Source organism: Oncorhynchus mykiss, chromosome 28, assembly GCF_013265735.2.
Source record: "Oncorhynchus mykiss isolate Arlee chromosome 28, USDA_OmykA_1.1, whole genome shotgun sequence".
NCBI classification, from domain to species: Eukaryota; Metazoa; Chordata; class Actinopteri; order Salmoniformes; family Salmonidae; genus Oncorhynchus; species Oncorhynchus mykiss.
The window spans coordinates 1,081,739-1,104,811 of record NC_048592.1 but is presented as its reverse complement, the minus strand read 5'-3'; the positions used below and the strand labels follow the sequence as shown (position 1 = coordinate 1,104,811).

The 23,073-nt window shown below is 41.9% G+C and overlaps 1 protein-coding gene across 1 annotated transcript in view; it reads right to left on the bottom strand.

Moving 5' to 3' along the window:
* The window catches only part of prkci (protein kinase C, iota), a 71,077-nt gene that overhangs the window by 2,787 nt on the left and 45,217 nt on the right, over nucleotides 1-23,073 (bottom strand). The window contains exons 6-16 of the mRNA XM_021588751.2: nucleotides 17,925-18,062; nucleotides 17,664-17,727; nucleotides 8,516-8,571; nucleotides 8,202-8,378; nucleotides 7,679-7,863; nucleotides 7,295-7,430; nucleotides 7,020-7,107; nucleotides 6,697-6,822; nucleotides 5,687-5,766; nucleotides 5,307-5,396; nucleotides 1,060-1,175 (exon numbers count right to left, since the gene is read on the bottom strand). Coding sequence (XP_021444426.1) covers nucleotides 1,060-1,175; nucleotides 5,307-5,396; nucleotides 5,687-5,766; nucleotides 6,697-6,822; nucleotides 7,020-7,107; nucleotides 7,295-7,430; nucleotides 7,679-7,863; nucleotides 8,202-8,378; nucleotides 8,516-8,571; nucleotides 17,664-17,727; nucleotides 17,925-18,062 — 1,256 coding nt within the window. The remainder of the gene's footprint in view (nucleotides 1-1,059; nucleotides 1,176-5,306; nucleotides 5,397-5,686; nucleotides 5,767-6,696; nucleotides 6,823-7,019; nucleotides 7,108-7,294; nucleotides 7,431-7,678; nucleotides 7,864-8,201; nucleotides 8,379-8,515; nucleotides 8,572-17,663; nucleotides 17,728-17,924; nucleotides 18,063-23,073) is intronic.

The following is a 23,073-nucleotide window of genomic DNA, read 5'->3' as shown; positions in this document are numbered from 1 at the left end:
GCTTCCAGGAATTGTGTACAGATCCTTGTGACATGGAGCCGTGCCATATCATGAAACATGAGGTGATGGCGGTGGATGAATGGCATGATAATGGGCCTCAGGATCTCGTCACAGTAACTCTGTGCATTCAAATTGCCATCTCTAAAATGCAATTGTGTTCATTATCTGTTGCTTATATCTGCCCCAGAACATAACCCCACCGCCACCATGGGGCACTACATTCATAACGTTGACATCAGCAAACCGCTTGCCCACACGACAAAATACGATGTCTGCCATCTGCCCGGTACAGTTGAAACTGGGATTCATACGCGAAGAGCACACTTCTCCTGCATGCCAGTGGCCATTGAAGGTGAGCATTTGCCCACTGAAGTGGCTACAATGCCAAACTGCAGTCAGGTCAAGACCCTGGTGAGGCCATAAAGCATGCAGATGAGCTTCCCTGAGACAGTTTCTGACAGTTAGTGCACAAATTCTTCGGTTGTGCAAACCCACAGTTTCATCAGCTGTCCGGGTGGCAGGTATTGAAGCTGGATGTGGAGTTCCTGGTGTGGTTATACGTGGTCTGTGGTTGTGAGGCCGGTTGGACGTCCTGCCAAATTCTCTAAAATGACATTGAGGCGGCTTATGGTAGAAAAATGAACATTACATTATCTGGCAATAGCTCTGGTTGCCAATTGCAAGCTCCCTGTAGCATTGTGTTGTGTGACAAAACCACACATTTTAGATTGGCCTTTTATTGTCCCCAGCACAAGGTGCACCTGTGTAATGATCATGCTGTTTAATCAGCTTCTTGATATGCCACACCTGTCAGGTGGATGGATTATCTTAGCAAAGGAAAAATGTTAACCAACAGTGAAGTAAACAAATTTGGGCCCAAAATTCTAAAACTAAAAATGTCTAGGATTATTTCAGCTCATGAAACCAACACTTTACATGCTTGTTTCCATTTTATGTTCCGTACAGTTCACTATATATGGTACCATTTGTTCTTAACTGACTTGCCTAGTTAAATAAAAGGTATATTTGGGACGCATACAGAGACAGACAGATACTCACTCATCATCAGGCGTGAGCTGGATAGGCTCGTTGGTGAATTGGGCGTCAAAGTTGTCTAGTCCAAACTCTCCTGAGATGTTGGGTTTGAATGGAGGAACCACCTGCTTCTGCTCCATCTGAAATAACAATGCAACAAGGTCACAGGACACACAGCATTGAGGTCAAAGAGACACACAGTACATTCGGGAAAGTATTCTGACTCCTTGACTTTTTTCACATTATGTTACATTACAGCCTTATTCTAAACATATTAAATAATCTACACACAATACCCCATAATGACAAAGCGAAAACAGGTTTTTAGAGATTTTTGAAAAGGTATTAAAAATAAAAACATTTAAAAAAGTATTCAGACCCTTTGCTATGAGACTCGAAATTGAGCTCAGATGCATCCGGTTTCCAATGATCATCCTTGAGATGTTTCTACAACTTGATTGGAGTCCACATATGGTCAGTTCAATTGATTGGACATGATTTGCAAAAGGTACACACCTGTCTATATAAAAGGTCCCACATTTGACAGTGCACGTCAGAGCAAAAACCAAGCCAGGAGGTTGAAGGAATTGTCCGTAGAACTCCGAGACAGGATTGTGTCGAGGCACAGATCTGGGGAAGGCTATGAAAAAAATGCCTGCAGCATTGAAAGTCTCGAAGAACACAGTGGCCTCCATTTTTAAATAGAGGAAGATTGGAACCACCAATCCTAGAGCTGGCCACCTGGCCAAACTGAGCAATTTGGGGAGAAGGGTCTTGGTCAGGGAGGTGACCAAGAACCCGATGGTCATTCTGACAGAGCTCCAGAGTTCCTGTGTAGATGGGAGAACCTTCCAGAAGGCCAATCATCTCAGCAACACTATCAATCAGGCCTTTATAGTAAAAGGTGCATGTCAGCCCGCTTGGAGTTTGCCAAAAGGCACCTAAAGACACTCAGACCATGAGAAACAAGATGCTCTGTTCTGATGAAACCAAGATTTAACTATTTGGCCTGAATGACAAGCGTCACGTCTGGAGGAAACCTGGCACCATCCATACAGTGAAGCATGGTGGTGGCAACATCATGCTGTGGGGATGTTTTTCAGTGGCAGGGACTGGGAGACTAGTCAGGATAGAGGGAAAGATGAACGGAGCAAAGTACAGAGAAATCCTTGATGAAAACCTGCTCTAGAGCACACAGGACAGCCTGGGGCGAAAGTTCACCTTCCAACAGGACAACAACCCTGAGCACACAGCCAAGACAACGCTTCGGGACAAATGTCTGAATGTTCTTGAGTGGCCCGGACGTGAACCCTGATCTAATATCTTTGGAGAGACCTGAAAATAGCTGTGTAGTGACATTCCCCAAATACATTCCCAAGAAGACTCTAGGTTGTAATCGCTGCAACAAAGTACTGAGTAAAGGGTCTGGATTGTTATTCAAATGTTATATTTCAGTTTTTACAATTTTATATTTTTACAAACATTTCTAAAAACCTGTTTTTGCTTTGTATTGTGTGTAGATCGATGAGAAACAAGAAACCCATTTAATTCGTTTTAGAATAAGTCAAGGGTCTGAATACTCTCCGAATGCACTACACAGCTGGATAATCTTGTTTAAAATAATGTATATGAAGCGACTTAGTCAACATAGTCCAGCAAGCACCATGTTACAACCAAATTAGCCTTATTTACAAAGAAGTAAAGTACAAATTCCCCTGAAAATAGTTTAGAACCATTTTAAACCACAGAAAAAAATATTCACGTGGCTAACAAATAATTGCACCAAAAGCCAATCTCTCTCTCTCCTTTGAAGCGGTGAGGCAGCCTGTGGATCAGCGGAAACTCCATTGTTAAGTCAGAACACAAACAGACAGGCAGCCTGCAAGGTGTTCACCCAGCACTACCACCCCCTGGAGGTAGAGGAGTGCAGGGCAAGGCTACGTGTGAGGTGAGACTGAGCGGAGGGGGAGCCAGCTCAGACAGCCAGTCAGCAGACAGGGTAGACCCTACTGGGAAAAGAGGCCAAGCTGCTCCTGAGCTGGCCTGGATGCCTGTCTGGAGGCCAGCCTGTCTGTGTCAGGTTGGAGTCAATTCCTTTGAAATTTGCCCAGCATTAGGACAATAACACGTTTCTGAATTTGAATATTGAGGTTAGCCAAATGCTCTTAATTCTCTGGTGGTGACCCTCTAATTACAATAGAATCACTGTGACACTGGCCACTTGGTGCTGACTTTTATAGTCCAAGAACAGGCTTCATCTGGGTCTGGAAAACCTGCCATTTAGAGAACCGATACAGCCATGGTTAAATCAAATTGGCCCTTCTGGGTGCCTGGTGGGAAAAAATACTTTCTGGGCTTGTCTAAGGTGATGACCCTCAACTATGACCTTTTCTTTTAAACTATGTGGAAAGACAATATGAGAGTTGATTTCTCACGGTCCGTCATTCGTGTTTAAGTACATTTTCATTGGTGAGAATTCTGCTTCTGCTGCTTTGTTTGAAAACAATGATCTCTATATATTGGTCATGATGCTCTATCTCACCTAAACACTAGATACAGTAGGACAGATAGTGACAGAGTTACATTAAAGAGAGACATACAGTGCCTTGCGAAAGTATTCGGCCCCCTTGAACTTTGGGACCTTTTGCCACATTTCAGGCTTCAAACATAAAGATATAAAACTGTATTTTTTTGTGAAGAATCAACAACAAGTGGGACACAATCATGAAGTGGAACGACATTTATTGGATATTTCAAACTTTTTTAACAAATCAAAAACTGAAAAATTGGGCGTGCAAAATTATTCAGCCCCTTTACTTTCAGTGCAGCAAACTCTCTCCAGAAGTTCAGTGAGGATCTCTGAATGATCCAATGTTGATCTAAATGACTAATGATGATAAATACAATCCACCTGTGTGTAATCAAGTCTCCGTATAAATGCACCTGCACTGTGATAGTCTCAGAGGTCCGTTAAAAGCGCAGAGAGCATCATGAAGAACAAGGAACACACCAGGCAGGTCCGAGATACTGTTGTGAAGAAGTTTAAAGCCGGATTTGGATACAAAAAGATTTCCCAAGCTTTAAACATCCCAAGGAGCACTGTGCAAGCGATAATATTGAAATGGAAGGAGTATCAGACCACTGCAAATCTACCAAGACCTGGCCGTCCCTCTAAACTTTCAGCTCATACAAGGAGAAGACTGATCAGAGATGCAGCCAAGAGGCCCATGATCACTCTGGATGAACTGCAGAGATCTACAGCTGAGGTGGGAGACTCTGTCCATAGGACAACAATCAGTCGTATATTGCACAAATCTGGCCTTTATGGAAGAGTGGCAAGAAGAAAGCCATTTCTTAAAGATATCCATAAAAAATGTTGTTTAAAGTTTGCCACAAGCCACCTGGGAGACACACCAAACATGTGGAAGAAGGTGCTCTGGTCAGATGAAACCAAAATGGAACTTTTTGGCAACAATGCAAAACGTTATGTTTGGCGTAAAAGCAACACAGCTGAACACACCATCCCCACTGTCAAACATGGTGGTGGCAGCATCATGGTTTGGGCCTGCTTTTCTTCAGCAGGGACAGGGAAGATGGTTAAAATTGATGGGAAGATGGATGGAGCCAAATACAGGACCATTCTGGAAGAAAACCTGATGGAGTCTGCAAAAGACCTGAGACTGGGACGGAGATTTGTCTTCCAACAAGACAATGATCCAAAACATTAAGCAAAATCTACAATGGAATGGTTCAAAAATAACATATCCAGGTGTTAGAATGGCCAAGTCAAAGTCCAGACCTGAATCCAATCGAGAATCTGTGGAAAGAACTGAAAACTGCTGTTCACAAATGCTCTCCATCCAACCTCACTGAGCTCGAGCTGTTTTGCAAGGAGGAATGGGAAAAAATTTCAGTCTCTCGATGTGCAAAACTGATAGAGACATACCCCAAGCGACTTACAGCTGTAATCGCAGCAAAAGGTGGCGCTACAAAGTATTAACTTAAGGGGGCTGAATAATTTTGCACGCCCAATTTTTCAGTTTTTGATTTGTTAAAAAAGTTTGAAATATCCAATAAATGTCGTTCCACTTCATGATTGTGTCCCACTTGTTGTTGATTCTTCACAAAAAATATATTTTATGTTTGTATTTTTATGTTTGAAGCCTGAAATGTGGCAAAAGGTCGCAAAGTTCAAGGGGGCCGAATACTTTCGCAAGGCACTGTAGAAGAGAGCAGCGAGAGGGGAGAAGAGATAGAAGACAATGACTCACAAGGTCCCAGTCTACGTTTCGGAAGAAGGGATGACCCATGATGTCAGCAAAGCCTGTCTGGGGATGACAGCCTAGCCGCTCCTTAGGTTCCTGAGAAAAGAGAGAGACAGGCAAGGAGGGAAAGAGAGGGGAGAGAGAGGAGGGAGAAAGAGAGGGATAGATAAACAATGAGTTCAAGAGCATAGATATGAGACAGATGAGGAGAGGGATGGACAGAGGGAGAGAATGAGCTCAAGAACATTGATAATAAGAGACAGGTGGAGAGAGGGAAGGAGGATGGAGAGAGGGGGGAAAGAAGGAGAATAAAGGTTCATTACATCATGGTCAGAGGGCAATGTGACATGACCTTGTAAGGAATTAACTTTGTGTCTGGTAGTTACCTTGTTGAGGAAGCCCTTGAGAACGCTGGCAGCTTTGACTGACAACGACCGAGGAATCCTGATCTGTTTTTCCAATATTACTACAGAGAGGAGACAGAGGATATTAGACTGTTATTTATTGAAACAGTTACTTAGTTAGGATCTAACTAACAAGGAAACAAAGTCATATTTACACACACATTATCCTAGAGCACTCCCAGGAAGTGAACAAGTGCAAGCTCGTTGGAGAGTAGGGTACTAGAGAATAGGACCCAGCCATCCAGTAGGTCAGCTGTTATATAGATATGTGTGTGAGTGTTACTTCGATCTGTCTCATGCCCCTCTCCCCACTGGTGTGATTACTACCTCTGAGGTTTAGAGCTAGAAGTAGTCACCTCATACAGGTACTTGGGAGTACGGCTAGACGGTGCACTGTCCTTCTTTCAGCACATATCAAAGCTGCAGGCTAAAGTTAAATCTAGACTTGGTTTCCTCTATTGTAATCGCTGCTCTTTCACCCCAGTCTTTTCAGTTCGCTACAGCTAACGACTGGAACGAGCCGCAACAAACACTCAAACTGGACAGTTTTATCTCAATCTCTTCATTCATGGACACTTACTGACAGTTGTGGTTGCTTTGTGTGATGTATTGTTGTCTCTACCTTCTTGCCCTTTGTGCTGTTGTCTGTGCCCAATAATGAATGTACCACGTTTTGTGCTGCTACCATGTTGTGCTGCTGCCATGTTGTGGTCATGTGTTGCTACCATGCTGTGTTGTCATGTGTTGCTGTCTTGCTATGTTGTTGTCTTAGGTCTCTATTTATGTAGTGTTGTGTTGTCTCTTGTCGTGATGTGTTTTGTCCTATATTTGTATTTTATTTATTTTTAATCCCAGCCCCCATCCCCGCAGGAGGCCTTTTGCCTTTTGGTAGGCCGTCATTGTAAGTAAGAATTTGTTCTTAACTGACGTGCCTAGTTAAATAAAATAAAAAATACTTTGGAAGAGGTAGTTTGAAGTATTGTGTGTGTTACCTTGGAAGAGGTAGTCTTCAGTGTTCTGGTCTGGGTTGTCGGAGCTCCCTACGATGTCGAAGGGCGACCGTCCAGCCATCATCTCAAACATCAGCACCCCCAACGCCCACCAGTCCACACTGAAACCTGAACCCACACAATTGACAGAAAGTCATTCAAATGCCTTTGCCTTACATTTCAATATAAATAGACATAAGAGAACATTGTCGTAGTGTGCAAACGAGGAAGAGCATGGAAATCTATAATGACGTGTGAATAATATAAATCGTCTTCTGCTTCTGAATCTGAAGCAAATGGGCATTATTTGTAGCAGACAGTCTTACCATAGTCCTCTCCTCTTAGTATTTCGGGGGCGATGTAGTTGGGGGTTCCACAGAATGTACTGGTGGTGTCTCCTGGCCTCAAGCCCTCCTACAGTACCCAGGGAGCACAGCAGTCAGCACACACATCTCACAGCGTAGAGGCATTAACACACAAACACTTCAGAGCTTACATGGCATTAACACGCACAAGCACACAAACACAAAAAAAGACACACAGACAGAAACACACAGACATAAGCACGCGCACGGACAGAGCCCCCCCCCCCAACACCCACCTTGCACATGCCATAGTCAGTGAGTTTGATGTGTCCCTCAGACTCCAGCAGCACGTTGTCCAGTTTGAGGTCTCTGTAGATGATGCCTCTCTCGTGGAGGTAGTTCAACGCCAAGCTGATCTCTGCTGAGTAAAACCTGACAGAGAGAGAGATGGAAAAGAACCGGTCAGACTCACACACACAGATACATCACTGTCTAAGAGCTACACAACTAAATCACCAAGCTCTTCATCAGTTGAATTTAAGGGTCGTGTTCGTTAGACCCCAAACAGAAGAAAATGTGCTAAAACAAGAAGGGACTACCAGGATTTTCAAATGCAAAAAGTTCTGTTGCGTACCCTAGTGAACATAACTCAAGTGTAGCTATGACATCATTGTTCAAACCTGGCATGTTCCTCAGGTAGCTTCCTCTGTCTCTGCATGTGGAACATCAGGTCTCCTCCGTTTACATACTCTATGACAAAGAACAGTCTGCTCTCAGTCTGGAAACAGGAGTGTAGCCCAACTAGGAATGGGTGGTTGGATGCCTGCTCAAACACGTGCTTCTCTGTCTGGACCCAGTCAATATCCTACAACCCAGAGAATAACACACACAGGATGCATTTGGAAATCCAGTAGACTTAAAATCATATCACACACTTAGAAAAGCTAAATAAGCAGACATAACCAGGCTGAAGAGAACAGACAGAGTGAAAGAGTGGATGTGACAAGAGTGAGTGAATGGTGTTGACAGATCTCTATTGACAGACAGGTAACAAAAGGTCAGGACAGAGCAGCCTCTCAGACAGAGGGATGGCACAGATGATTGATCAGGTAGCACCTGTCAACATGTCAGACCAAGTGTGTGTGTTTCTTCAGAGTGTGTGTGTGTGTGCGTGCATGTGTCACTCCGTCTGTGTGTGTTTACCTCATCGTCGTTGACCAGCTCCTTCTTGACGACCTTCATGGCGTAGATTCTCTCAGTCTTCTTGAGTCGGACTAGCAGGACCTTCGCATAGCTGCCCCGTCCGATCACCCTCAGCAGGTCAAAGTCCACCAGACCAAGACTAGACGCTGACTTCCCTGTGTCTCTGCTGCTGCGTGCCTACAGGACGGAGGGATGGACAGAAATAGGCATGAGATGGACGGACAGGCAGACAGGTTGCCATCACTCTCCCATACAACAACTTTGGCAACAAACACTTCTCTCACTCACACACAATCGCAGTCCATCTTCCTCACCTCTTTCTCTTCTCCATTGTAGTTTAGACTCTCACTAGAATCTTTGTTCTGATGACCTGAGAGAGCAAGAGTGACAGATAGGGGGAGACAGAAAGCAGGAGCAGTCACATATCCTCCCAGACACTAGAGAGCAGACCTGCCAAAATTGAATACATTTTATGAGTACCAATTCAGCGGCACCCCCAGCCTCGCAGACCCCACGACAGAGTGTGTGATACCCACACCGCACCTTTTTAAGCCTAATGATGTTGACAGAAGACTGCCTCAGTAAGAATGGTAGGCTATAGACTTAAGGGCACTTGATAATTGGCTACCATTCATTCAACATGCCTTGTCATTGGTGAACTGACTATCACATCACTAGCAGCCTACTGTTGACATACAGCTATATCAATAACATACACCTACTACTCTTTAACAGTCCAACATAACTTTCTGTGAAGGACGGTATTCGCGGAACAGCTTTCTCTGCCATGTCTGTATCCATCCACGCAGCAACACGCACTGAACTACTGCAACACAGCACATTTCCGTGTTGGTCAATGTGCTCGTGCTTACTACCATTGCGGAGATCAAAGTATGTGTGGGCAAGAAAGTGTTCTTGCTTAGTTGACTGAACGCTGTAGCTACAGTAGCTTCTGAAAGTATTCACATCCCTTGACTTTTTACACATGTTGTTGTGTTACAGCCTGAGATTTGAATGGATTCAATTGATATTTGTCATCCCTGGCCTACACACAACATCCCATAATGTCTGTGGAATTATGTTTTTAGATTTAAAAAAAATATTAATAAAAAATATAAAGCTGAAATGTCTTGAGTCAATATGTATTCAACCCCTTTGTTAAGGAAAGCCTAAATACAATCAGGAGTAAAAATGTACCTAACAAGTTAGAAGTTGAATGGATTCACTCTGTATGCAATAGTGTTTAACATGATTTTTGAATGACTACATAATCTCTATAGCCCACACGACAACCATCTGTAAGGTCCCTTAGTCAAGCAGTGAATTTCAAACACAGATTCAACCACAAAGACCAGGGAGGTTTTCCAAAGCACAATTAATATCCCTTTGAACATGGTGAAGTTATTAATTGCACTTTGGATGGTGTATCAATATACCCAGTCACACCAAAGATACAGATGTCCTTCCTAACTCGTTGCCGGGGAGGAAGAACACCGCTCAGGGATTTCACCATGAGGCCAATGGTGACTTTAAAACATTTACAGAGTTTAATGGCTGTGATATGAGAAAACTGAGGAATGATCAACATTATAGTTACTCCAACATACTAAATTAAATGAGAAAGAAACATGTACAGAGTACAAAATTATCCAAAACATACACACAATTTATTTTTACCTGAATACAAAACGTTATGTTTGGGGCAAATCCAACATATCACGGAGTACCACTCCATATTTTCAAGCATCGTGGTGGCTGCATTGTTACGGGTATGCTCATCATCGGCAAGGACTAGGGAGCTGTTTTTTTAAATAAAAATAAATGGAATAGAGCTAAACACAGGCAAAATCCTAGAGGAAAACCTACTTCAGTCTGCTTTCCAGCAGATACAGTCAAATTCACCTTTCAGTAGAACAATAACCTAAAACACAAAGCCAAATATTCATTGGAGTCGCATACCAAGACAGCTTTGACTGTTCCTGAGTGGCCTAGTTACAGTTTTGACTTCAATTGGTTTGAAAATCTATGGCAAGACTTAGCTGTCTAGCAATGTTCAACAACCAAATTGACTGGGCTTAAATAATTTTTAAAAAGAAGGTGCAACTATTGTACAATCCAGGTGTGCAAAGCTCTTAGATTTACCCAGAAACTCAAAGCTGCAATAGCTGCTAAAGGGGTGTGAATACTTACGTAAATTTGATATCTGTATTTCATTTTGAATACATTTGCTAAATCGTCTAAAAACATGTTTTCATTTTGTCATTATGGGGTATTATTGTGTGTAGATGGGAGAGAAAAAATATCTAGTAGTGCTTGTATGCTTGGAAAATGTACTTCGCAAACAGTTTGTTGTTAATTTTCCCTACCCTTCCTCCTCAAACATCAGTGGTATCAACAAACGAAGTGGAGAGCTGCCATCCAGTTCGAGGGAGGAAAACAGTACTGCGACTACTGGGGGAGTGGGCCAGAGCTCTACAGATTTTTCCTCCTCACCCAATTATTCTGATTGGTTCAGCTCCAACTTCAGACGGTTGAGTCAAAAACCACAATGTGCTTTGAACTAGAAGTAGAGATCTGTGCGGGACTGACTTATTCAAACTGCTCCCGCCTGCACACACAGCTTTTATTACGCCAACCGCCCACACCCGCTGGGCTTTTTCTCCCCAATTTCGAACTTGTCTCATCGCTGCAACTCCCCAACGGGCTCTGGAGGCGAAGGTTGAGTCCCGAGTCCTCCGAAACATGACCCGCCAAACCACGCTTCTTAACAATTGCCCGCTTTACCTGGAAGTCATCCGCACCAATGTGTCGGAGGATACACAGTTTCACCTGACGACCGAAGTCAGCCTGCAGGTGGCCAGCCAGCCACAAGGAGTCGCTAGAACGTGATGATCCAAGTAAAGACGCCCGTTTAAACCCCTCCCTAACCCGGACGACACTGGGCCAATTGTGCGCCGCCCTATGGGACTCCCGATCATGGCCGGTTGTGATACAGCCCAGGATTGTACTCAGGTCTTTAGTGACACCTCTAGCATTGCGATGCAGTTCCTTAGACCGCTGCGCCACTATAGTCTAATCATAATTAATTTATTTGGAAAGATAACTTCCATGTGATTCTCTGTCCATGCATAGACAGCCTACTCTACTTCATTGACACCACACATATACTAGGTGCACTTGATCTCGCACGCCCAACTAGGAGAGGTAGGCTACTTCACTTGAAGCAGCAACATGTGTGAATACTGCGACAAAGATGTGCTTTTAATACAAGGGGTAGGTCTAACACATACAGGGCAGAAAGACTACTGTTTCCAAATAATATAGACTGCAATGATCTCTGTTGGGACCTGCAGGTCTCATGCAGCCCTCCAACTAGAAACCTATTCGGCCTCAAATTGCGTGCATGGTACGCAAAATGCGTGCAGATTGGCAGGTCTGAGAGGGGGATACAGAATGGTTAATAGTGTGAATGTTAAAGGAGAAGTTTACCCAAATTCCAGAAACTCCCAAGTGATTCCATACATTGACACTAGTCCAGTGGAGGTTGCCCTCTCCCCCTCTGTAGTGCTGTACTGAAACAGATGTATAAATGAGTCACGTGACTCGTGACTAGAGGTCGACCGATTACGATTTTTTTAACACCGATACCGACTATTGGAGGACCAAAAAAGTCGATACCGATTAAAATCGTCCGATTTAAAAATATATATATTTGTAATAATGACAATTACAACAATACTGAATGAACACTTATTTTAACTTAATATAATACATCAATAAAATCAATTTAGCCTCAAGTAAATAATGAAACGTTCAATTTGGTTTAAATAATGCAAAAACAAAGTGTTGGAGAAGAAAGTAAAACTGCAATATGTGAGGAAGCTAACGTTTCAGTTCCTTGCTCAGAACATGAGAACATATGAAAGCTGGTGGTTCCTTTTAACATGAGTCTTCAATATTCCCAGGTAAGACGTTTTAGGTTATAGTTATTATTATAGGACTATTTCCCACTATACCATTTGTATTTCATTAACCTTTGACTATTGGATGTTCTTATAGGCACTTTAGTATTGCCAGTGTAACAATATAGCTTCCGTCCCTCCCCTCGCTCCTCCCTGGGCTCAAACCAGCAACACAACAACAACAGCCACCATCGAAGCAGCGTTACCCATGCAGAGCAAGGGGAACAACTACTAGAAGGCTCAGAGCTAGTGACGTTTGAAACGCTATTAGGGCACGCTAACTAGCTAGCCATTTCACTTCGGTTACACCAGCCTCATCTTGGGAGTTGATAGGCTTTAAGTCATAAACAGCGCAATGCTTGACGCACAACGAAGAGCTGCTGGCAAAACGCACGAAAGTGCAGTTTGAATGCATGTTTACACGCCTGCTTCTGCCTACCACCGCTCAGTCAGATACTTGTATGCTCAGTCAGATTATATGCAACGCAGGACACGCTAGATAATATCTAGTAATATCATCAACCATGTGTAGTTAACTAGTGATTATGATTGATTGTTTTTTATAAGATGCTAGCTAGCTAGCAACTTACCTTGGCTTACTGCATTCGCGCAACAGGCAGTCTCCTTGTGGAGTGCAACGAGAGAGGCAGGTCGTTATTGCGTTGGACGAGTTAACTAAGGTTGCAAGTTTGGATCCCCCGAGCTGACAAGGTGAAAATCTGTCGTTCTGCCCCTGAACAAGGCAGTTAACCCACCATTCCTAGGCAGTCATTGAAAATAAGAATGTGTTCTTAACTCACTTGCCTAGTTAAATAAAGGTATACCTTTTTTTGGGGGGGGGGGACGACAAATCGGCACCCAAAAATACCAATTTCCGATTGTTATGAAAATTTGAAATCGGCCCTAATTAAATCGGCCATTCTGATTAATCGGGTGACCTCTACTCGTGACAGTGCAGGCTTTTTCTGCTCTGTTGCCAGTGAATTCATGATTCACAAATCCGCAAAATGTGGACACATTTGTTGTTTTACTGACAGTGTACAGCGTATGAGCTATTGCTGTCAAAAGTACTATCGGTTTTGTGTCAGGAAATGTGTACTTTTACACCAAAAACATTTGGATTATTTTATGTAGCCAACTGCCACAGCAACGGAGATGGGTAACAACTGTGCATGTGCTCTCTCGGAGGAATCCCTGCTACGTTATTCCCTTATTCGTTTTTTTTTCCTTCAGCAGAGTAAACTAGTAAACTAAATTCAATGCATGCCCTCACAACTAAAGTCCATTTAGAGAGCATAAGCTAAGAAGAGTTTCCACTTGTTTGCTAGCAATAGCAAGAATGATTTGTTTAACAGTGTTGTTTGACAAAGGTATTGATGTGAGTTTGTGCGCCTGCTTTCCTACACATTGTTTTCACCATATCAATTGCGGCCGGTAATAATGATCAAAGTCTCTGCAATAGTGTGTTGTTTCTTATTGTAGCGGGCCTAGCCACTCACCGAATATTCCCATGATCTAAGTGCACTCTGGTTGAATTTTATCTTTTAGATTTGAATAATTTTGATTTTTAAGGTTAACTTCACTAGGGTAGGGGGCACAATTTTCACTTCCGGATGAAAAGCATGCCCAAAGTAAACTGCCTGCTACTCAGGCCCAGAAGCTAGGATATGCATATAATTGGTAGATTTGGATAGAAAACAGTTTTGGAAACCTAGAGTGTTAAAATAATGTCTGTGAGTATAACAGAACTGATTCTGAAAAATGAGAGTTAGACCACTCTGAATGAGTGGACCCTACAGTATCCCAGAGCTTTTTCATGCGTGCGACCGAGAGTGCGCCTTTCTTGTTTACCTTTTATATTGACGACGTTATTGTCCGATTGAAATATTATTGATTATTATGACTAAAAACAACCTGAGGATTGATTCTAAACTTCGTTTGACATGTTTCCACAAACTTTACGGATACTATTTAGATTTTTCGTCTGCCTGTAGTGACTTCGTTTGAGCCTGTGGATTGCTGAACAAAACGCAAAAACAAAAATGGAGGTTTTTGGATATAAACATGGACTTTATCGAACAAAACAAACATTTATTGAGTAAATGGGAGTCTTGTGAGTGCAACCATTTGAAGATCATCAAAGGTAAGTGATTAATTTCATCACTATTTCTCACTTTTGTTACTCCTCTACTTGGCTGGTTACTGTTTGTAATGATTTGTCTGCTGGGCGCTGTTCTCAGATAATCGCATGGTATGCTTTCGCCGTAATGCCTTTTTGAAATCTGATACAGTGGTTGGATTAACAAGAAGTTAATCTTTAAACTGATGTATAACACTTGTATCTTTTATTTATGTTTATTATGAGAATTTCTGTTTTGTTGAGTTTCACGCTCTGCAATTTCACCGGATGTTGTTTGAGACAGTGGATTACTGAACAAAACGCGCTAACAAAACTGAGGTTTTTGGCTATAAAGAGGGACTTATTCGAACAAACAAACATTCATTGAGTAACTGGGAGCCTTGTGAGTGCAACCATATGAAGATCAAAGGTAAGTGATTCATTTTCTCTATTTCTGACTTTTGTTACTCCTCTACTTGGCTGGTTACTGTTTTATTTTTTTAATTTCACCTTTATTTAACCAGGTAGGCAAGTTGAGAACAAGTTCTCATTTACAATTGCGACCTGGCCAAGAAAGCAAAGCAGTTCGACACATACAACAACAGAGTTACACATGGAGTAAAAACAAAACATACAGTTAATAATACAGTAGAAAAATAAGTCTATATACAATGTGAGCAAATGAGGTGAGATAAGACAAAAAAAAAAGGCCATGGTGGTGTAGTAAATAAAATATAGCAAGTAAAACACTGGAATGGTAGATTTGCAGTGGAAGAATGTGCAATGTAGAGATAGAAATAATGGGGTGCAAAGGAGCTAAATAAATAAATAAATAAATAAATAAATGCAGTAGGGGGAGAGGTAGTTGTTTGGGCTAAATTATAGATGGGCTATGTACAGGTGCAGTAATCTGTGAGCTGCTCTGACAGCTGGTGCTTAAAGCTAGTGAGGGAGATGAGTGTTTCCAGTTTGAGATTTTTGTAGTTCGTTCCAGTCATTGGCAGCAGAGAACTGGAAGGAGAGGTGGCAAAAGGAAGAATTGGTTTTGGGGGTGACCAGAGAGATATACCTGCTGGAGCGCGTGCTACAGGTGGGTGCTGTTATGGTGACCAGCGAGCTGAGATAAGGGGGGACTTTATCTAGCAGGGTCTTGTAGATGACCTGGAGCCAGTGGGTTTGGGGACGAGTATGAAGCGAGGGCCAGCCAACGAGAGAGTACAGGTCGCAGTGGTGGGTAGTATATGGGGCTTTGGTGACAAAACGGATGGCACTGTGATAGACTGCATCCAATTTATTGAGTAGGGTATTTTGGAGGCTATTTTGTAAATGACATCGCCGAAGTCGAGGATCGGTAGGATGGTCAGTTTTACAAGGGTATGTTTGGCAGCATGAGTGAAGGATGCTTTGTTGCGAAATAGGAAGCCAATTCTAGATTTAACTTTGGATTGGAGATGTTTGTTTCTGACGTAAGCCAATAGTCACACAGATAGCAGCTAGCTAGCTGCGAGTGTAAATGTCCAGAGCTTGCGGTTGAAATAAATAAATAAATATAAATATATATATATATATATATATATATTTCAACCGCAAGCTTTGGACATATATATATATATATATATATATATATGTGTGTGTGTGTGTATATATATATACACACACACACACACACCTTTCGTCGCATATCTTTTATATATATTTTTTTTAATATATTTTCTTTTCAAACTTCAAAACACTCTCCTGCAACCTGCCTCACATATTCAAAACATTTTAAAAAAATATTATTTACCTCAAATCTGAAATCCCCAATAGAAGCTAACCAGAAGCTAGCCAGTTTACTGGTTAATGTTAGTATTCAGCTAACCACGGTTTGTGGTTGAAATCCTCAGATCCTTTTTAATGTTTTATTTTTTGTACTAAACTGAATGTCTTTTCTGTGGATCAGTTAGCTGGGGTCTAAAGATGCAAGGTTTCTCTTTCAGGAAACCCCATTGCTAGTTTAGGTAGTGTCTGTTTTGACATTCACATAATCATTTTTGTAGCAATGACAACATCCATATAGCTCCTTTTAGGTGTAAAGATTTTATAAAATGTTTTTCCTCTTTCTGTTTTTACCATCAATTGATATTTTTACAAATATACATACATACATACATACATACACATACATACATACATACATACATACATATATATATATATACATACACATACATATATACATACATACATATATACATACATACATATATACATACATACATGGCACACGACGAGGACAAAGGATGTCTGACTGCTATGCCATCTTGGTTAAGACATTTTGTAATGATTTGTCTGCTGGGTGCTGTTCTCAGACAATCGCATGGTTTCGCCGTAAGGCCTTTTTGAAATCTGACACCGTGGTTGGATTAACAAGAAGTTCATCTTTAAACTGATGTATAACACTTGTATGTTTTATACATTTTTATAATGAGTATTTGTGTTTTTGAATTTGGCGCTCTGCAATTTCACTGGATGTTGGCCAGGTGGGACGCTAGCGACGGCAAGTACCCTAGTGAGGTTAACCACATTAATGATTTTGAGATAAAGACGATATTATAATACGCATTTTTTTGTATATCTTTTTTTTCTGCTCTGGATTTTGGAAATTCTCCCGCGATCCCATTTTCATATCAGGCAACCCCACACGGGGTCTCGTCCCCTAGTTTGGGAACCGCTGTGCTAATCTGTAGAGCACCTAGGCCTATATGTCTACATGATATGGTGCCATGGTAATAACATAATAAGAACACCTCATAGCTCAAGAATCTGGCTAGGTTACATACCTCCGCACGCTGGTTTTGTGGCTGTCTTTTCTTAAACAAGCCTTTGTATTTTGGCACTGTGCCAGATCCAGTCCATGGAAATACAGTAGCAAGAGCAGTTTCTTTAAATATAATTTCTGTCCACATGCAGCTATGCAAAGTTGGCTGCAGTAGTATTTACATATTTACAGTGAAAACAGTGAAATTTCTAGCAACGTAACGAGTCACGAGATCTGTTTTTTGCAGCCGTTTTAGTACAGGGAGAGAGAGGGAGAGATGGTAAACTCCACTGAACTAGTTTCAAGCTATGGAATCAATTGGGAGTTTCTGCGTTTTTGGGTAAACTTCTCCTTTAAACTTTCTAATTCAGTCAGCCACCAGTAGAGCACCTGACAGGACTTAAGGCCGTCTTAGTCCTACTGGATCCAGCTTAGTGACTCAGGTCTAGGGACAAGGTCTAAAGAAACAATTAATTGCGTCAAAATGTCTGATAGATCATCATAAACAACCTTAACCCACCAGGGCTAGTTTTCATTAAAAAGGAAGGGTGTGTGTGTGTGCGCGCGCGCGTATGTGTTACCTGGCTGTTCTGATCGGTCTAATGGAGTGATGGAGGCCCCTCTATCAGGCCCCATGATAGGCTCCTAGAAAGAGAGTGAGATGAAGAGCGAGAGAGAGTGTAAGAGGACACGTTGAGAAATATTGTGTCTCAGTCCTTTCTTAATGAAAATACAATATGTGTAGGGCCCAGAGTTTTCCGGGACAGGTCACGTGAAAAGACCAAGGTAAAACTCTGGGCACTAAGTATAAGAGACAGCACTAACCGCTCCCTGTTCCTCACCTGTATCATCTGTCGGCCACACTCCACGGTGACCAGTTTGTGACACTTCTTGTGGACCAGCAATTTGCAGTTGATGCATTTGTAACCTTGTCTCCCCAGACCCCAGATACGGTCTGTGCAGATGGCGCAGTGAGCTCTCTGAAAGACAAAGAAAACAAACCTTTAGAGAGAAAGAGAGACAGAGGGATAGAGGTTAACAGAGACGAAGAGAAAGAGGAAGAATGAGAAAGTAGTGAAGGAAGAGAGGTATATACAGTATATACAGTAGTTCCTCAAAGTTTTAGAGCCTATGACCATTTGTGTCAGATTGTGGTAACTTGCGTCATAGCACCACACTATCACAAGGGGGAGTTAGAATGCTGATCTATCGGTAGTCTAAACTGTGGCACAAATTGATGATATTTTCGCAAATGAATAGAGGTGTAAATGTTTAAGTCAGAGTCTCTCTTTGGCACTCGAGTCCTGAATCAGGTAACAACAAAAAAATGACCTGGCGGGTGGTCCCGAAGTTGAGAGAGAACATGGGTAAATACAATTGCGCAATTACACTTGACATGTAGACTGACAATTTTCTAAAAATAGGCACAGTGGGATTTTGATTTCTCTCCCTCTAAAAACAGATATAATTCTAAATAGCAAACGGGCATTATTTACCACAGTGTGAAAGAGGGATAGCCCCTCTATATAAAGTGAGTTTCTGAGTCCTTCTTTGCTGATGTGAAGAAGAAACTGAATGAGAGTCCAGCGAGGATAGGGAGGGGAAAATGGTGGCCCATATTTTCAAGACCTGAGATACTTCATGAATTTATGAAATGTACTAGTTTATTTAGGCAATTTAATATATTAATTTAGGCTTGGCATATTTAGGAGGCTATTTCGCAGCATAAAGCCATATATGTCAGCATAAAGCTGAGTGACTCACTCATTTGATGCTTTTGATCAAAATAAATAAGTAATCAAATTCTTTGATAGTCTTTAATAAATACATGTTTTGACCAAGTTAATCTGCTCATGTGTGTGTTCAATCATTTGTGAGATTGCGGTTACAATGAAGCACGTAAACTACATAAAATAAATCCTATTCATAATGAATAATCAGATGCGTTGCAGGCTTGTCATTTTTACTTATTAAATTATTTCAGATTTTATTTGATATTTTTAGACAACACAAAACACACATATGACAACTAAACTCAGCAAAAAAAGAAACGTCCCCTTTTCAGGACCATGTCTTTCAAAGATAATTAGTCAAAATCTAAATAACTTCACAGATCTTCATTGTAAATGGTTTAAACATGGTTTCCCATGCTTGTTCAACCATAAACAATTAATGAACATGCACCTATGGAACGGTCGTTAAGAAACTAACAGCTTGCGGTAGGCAATTACAGTCACAGTTATTAAAACTTAGGACACTAAAGATGCCTTTCTACTGACTCTGAAAAACACCAAAAGAAAGATGCCCAGGGTCCCTGCTCATCTGCGTGAAAGTGACTTAGGCATGCTGCAAGGAGGCATGAGGACTGAAAATGTGGCCAGGGCAATAAATTGTAATGTCCGTACTGTGAGATGCCTAAGACAGCGCTACAGGGAGACAGGACGGACAGCTGATCGTCCTCTCAGTGGCGGACCACGTGTAACATCTGCACAGGATCGGTACATCCAAACATCACACCTGCTGGACAGGTACAGGATGGCAACAACTGCCCGAGTTACACCAGGAATGCACAATTCCTCCATCAGTGCTCAGACTGTCCGCAATAGGCTGAGAGAGGCTGGACTGAGGGCTTATAGGCCTGTTGTAAGGCAGGTCCTCATCAGACATCGCCGGCAACAACGTCGCCTATGGGCACAAACCCACCGTCGCTGGACCAGACAGGACTGGCAAAAAGTGCTCTTCACTGACGAGTCAGGATTTTGTCTAGAGGTCGACCGATTATGATTTTTCAACGGCGATACCAATAACGATTATTGGAGAACAAAAAAAGCAGATGTTCCTTCATTGCTCAGAACATGAGAACATATGAAAGCTGGTGGTTCCTTTTATCATGAGTCTTCAATATTCCCAGGTAAGAAGTTTTAGGTTGTAGTTATTATAGGAATTATAGGACTATTTCTCTCTGTACCATTTGTATTTCATATACCTTTGACTATAGGATGTTCTTATAGGCACTTTAGTATTGCCAGTGTAACAGTACAGCTTCCATACCTCTCCTCGCTCCTACCTGGGCTCGAACCAGGAACACAACGACAACAGCCACCCTTGAAGCAGCGTACCCATGCAGAGCAAGGGGAACAACTACTCCAAGTCTCAGAGCGAGTGACGTTTGAAACGCTATTAGCGCGCACCCCGCTAACTAGCTAGCCATTTCACATCATTACACCAGCCTAATCTCGGGAGTTGATAGGCTTGAAGTCATAAACAGCAGAGCTGCTGGCAAAACGCATGAAAGTGCTGTTTGAATGAATGCTTATGAGCCTGCTGGTGCCTACCATCGCTCAGTCAGACTGCTCTATCAAATCATAGACTTAATTATAACATAATAAACACACAGAAATGCGAGCCTTAGGTCATTAATATGGTCGAATCCGGAAACTATCATCTCGAAAACAAGACGTTTATTCTTTCAGTGAAATATGTAACCGTTCCAGTTTTTATCCAACGGGTGGCATCCATCAGTCTAAATATTCCTGTTACATTGCACAACCTTCAATGTTAGTTATGTCATAATTACGGAAAATTCTGGCAAATTAGTTCGCAATGAGCCAGGCGGCCCAAACTGTCTGCGTGCAATGAACGCAAGAGAAGTGACAATTTCACCTGGTTAATATTGCCTGCTAACCTGGATTTCTTTTAGCTAAATATGCAGGTTTACAAATATATACTTCTGTGTATTGAAGAAAGGCATTGGTGTTTATGGTTAGGTACCCGTTGGAGCAACGACAGTCCTTTTTCGCGAATGCGCACTGCATCGACTATATGCAACGCAGGACACGCTAGATAAGATCATGTGTAACTAGTGATAACTAGTGATTATTTTTTTTATTTTTTTTTTACCTTTATTTAACCAGGCAAGTCAGTTAAGAACAAATTCTTATTTTCAATGACGGCCTGGGAACAGTGGGTTAACTGCCTGTTCAGGGGCAGAACGATAGATTTGTACCTTGTCAGCTCGGGGGTTTGAACTCGCAACCTTCCGGTTACTAGTCCAACGCTCTAACCACTAGGCTACTCTGCCGCCCCATTATGATTGATTAAGTTTAATGCTAGCTAGCAACTTACCTTGGCTTCTTACTGCATTCGCTTAACAGGCGGGCTCCTCGTAAGGCAGGTGGTGAGAGCGTTGGACTAGTTAACCGTAAGGTTGCAAGATTGGATCCCTGAGCTGACAGGGTAAAAATCTGTCGTTCTGCCCCTGAACAAGGCAGTTAACCTTTTTGGGATTGGGGGCAGCATTTTCACTTTTGGATGAATAGCGTGCCCAGACAGAACTACTCTGTCCCAAATGCTAATATATGCATATTATTATTGGATAGAAAATACTCTGAAGTTTCTAAAACTGTTTGAATGATGTATGTAAGTATAACAGAACTCATATGGAAGGCAAAAACCTGAGAAAAGATCCAACTAGGAAGTGGGAAATCTGAGGTTTGTAGTTTTTCAACTCTGCCCCCATTGAAGATACAGGGTGATATTAGTTGTTTCACTTTCCAAGGCTTCCACTAGATGTCAACAGTACTTAGAACCTGTTTGAGGATTCTACTCTAAAGGAGGGGCTCATAAAGGCTGAGTGAGTGGTCTGGCAGAGTGCCACAGCCTCGGTCTGGCACGCTCACGTGAAAAGCAGCTACGTTCCACTTCATTTGTACAGACAAAGGAATTGTCCGGTTGGAACATTAAGGAAGTTTTATGTTAAAAACATCCTACAGATTGATTCCATACTTAGTTTGGCATGTTTCTACAGGCTGTAACGGAACTTTTTGAACTTTTCGTCCAACGTTCGGCGCGACTTGAACGCGCTTTTGGATTTGTTTTCCAAACGCCCTAACGTAAGAAGATATTTGGACATAACTGATGGACATTATCGAACAAATCAAACATTTATGGTGGAACTGGGATTCCTGGGAGTGCATTCTGATGAAGATAATCAAAGGTAAGTGAATATTTAAAATGCTATTTCTGAGTAATGTTGACGACCCGATATCCCAATATCGGGTATCTTTTTGGCTGCTTTGTTGTCTAGAGGCTGTCCTCAGATTATTGCATGGTTTGCTTTCTTCGTAAAGTTTAAAAAAAATCTGACACAGCGGTTGCATTAAGGAGAAGTTTATCTAAAGTTCCATGTATAATAGTCGTATCTTTATCAATGTTTATTATGAGTATTTCTGTAAATTGATGAGGCTCTCTGCACAATCACCGCATGTTTTAGAACTACTGAACATAACGCGCCAATGTAAACTCCTATGTCCTATGAGTGTCAGCTGATGATCATCAAAGGTTAGTGATTAATTTTATCTCTATTTCTGCTTTTTGTGACTCCTCTCTTTGGCTGGAAAAATGGCTGTGTTTTTCTGTGGCTTGGTGGTGACCTAACAATTGTTTGTGGTGCTTTCGCTGTAAATCCTTTTTGAAATCAGACACTGTGGCTGGATTAACGCGAATTTTATCTTTAAAATTGTGTCAAATACTTGTATGCTTGAAGAAAAGTAATTATGAGATTTTTATTGTTTTGAACTTGGTGCCCTGCACTTTCACTGGCTGTTGCGGGGGGGGGACAGGTTAACCCACCGTTCCTAGGCCGTCATTGAAAATAAAAATGTGTTCTTAACTGACTTGCCTAGTTAAATAAAGATGAATGAAAAGGCGTAAAAATAAAATAAAATAAATATATTTTTTTATTGGCAAAATCAGCGTCCGAAATTACCGATTGTTATGAAAACTTGAAATCGGCCATTCCGATTAATCGGTCGACCTCTAGTTTTGTCTCACCAGGGCTGATGGTCGGATTCGCGTTTATCGTCGAAGGAATGAGCATTACACCGAGGCCTGAACTCTGGAGCGGGATCAATTTGGAGGTGGAGGGTCCGTCATGGTCTGGGGTGGTATGTAACAGCATCATCGGACTGAGCTTGTTGTCATTGCAGGCAA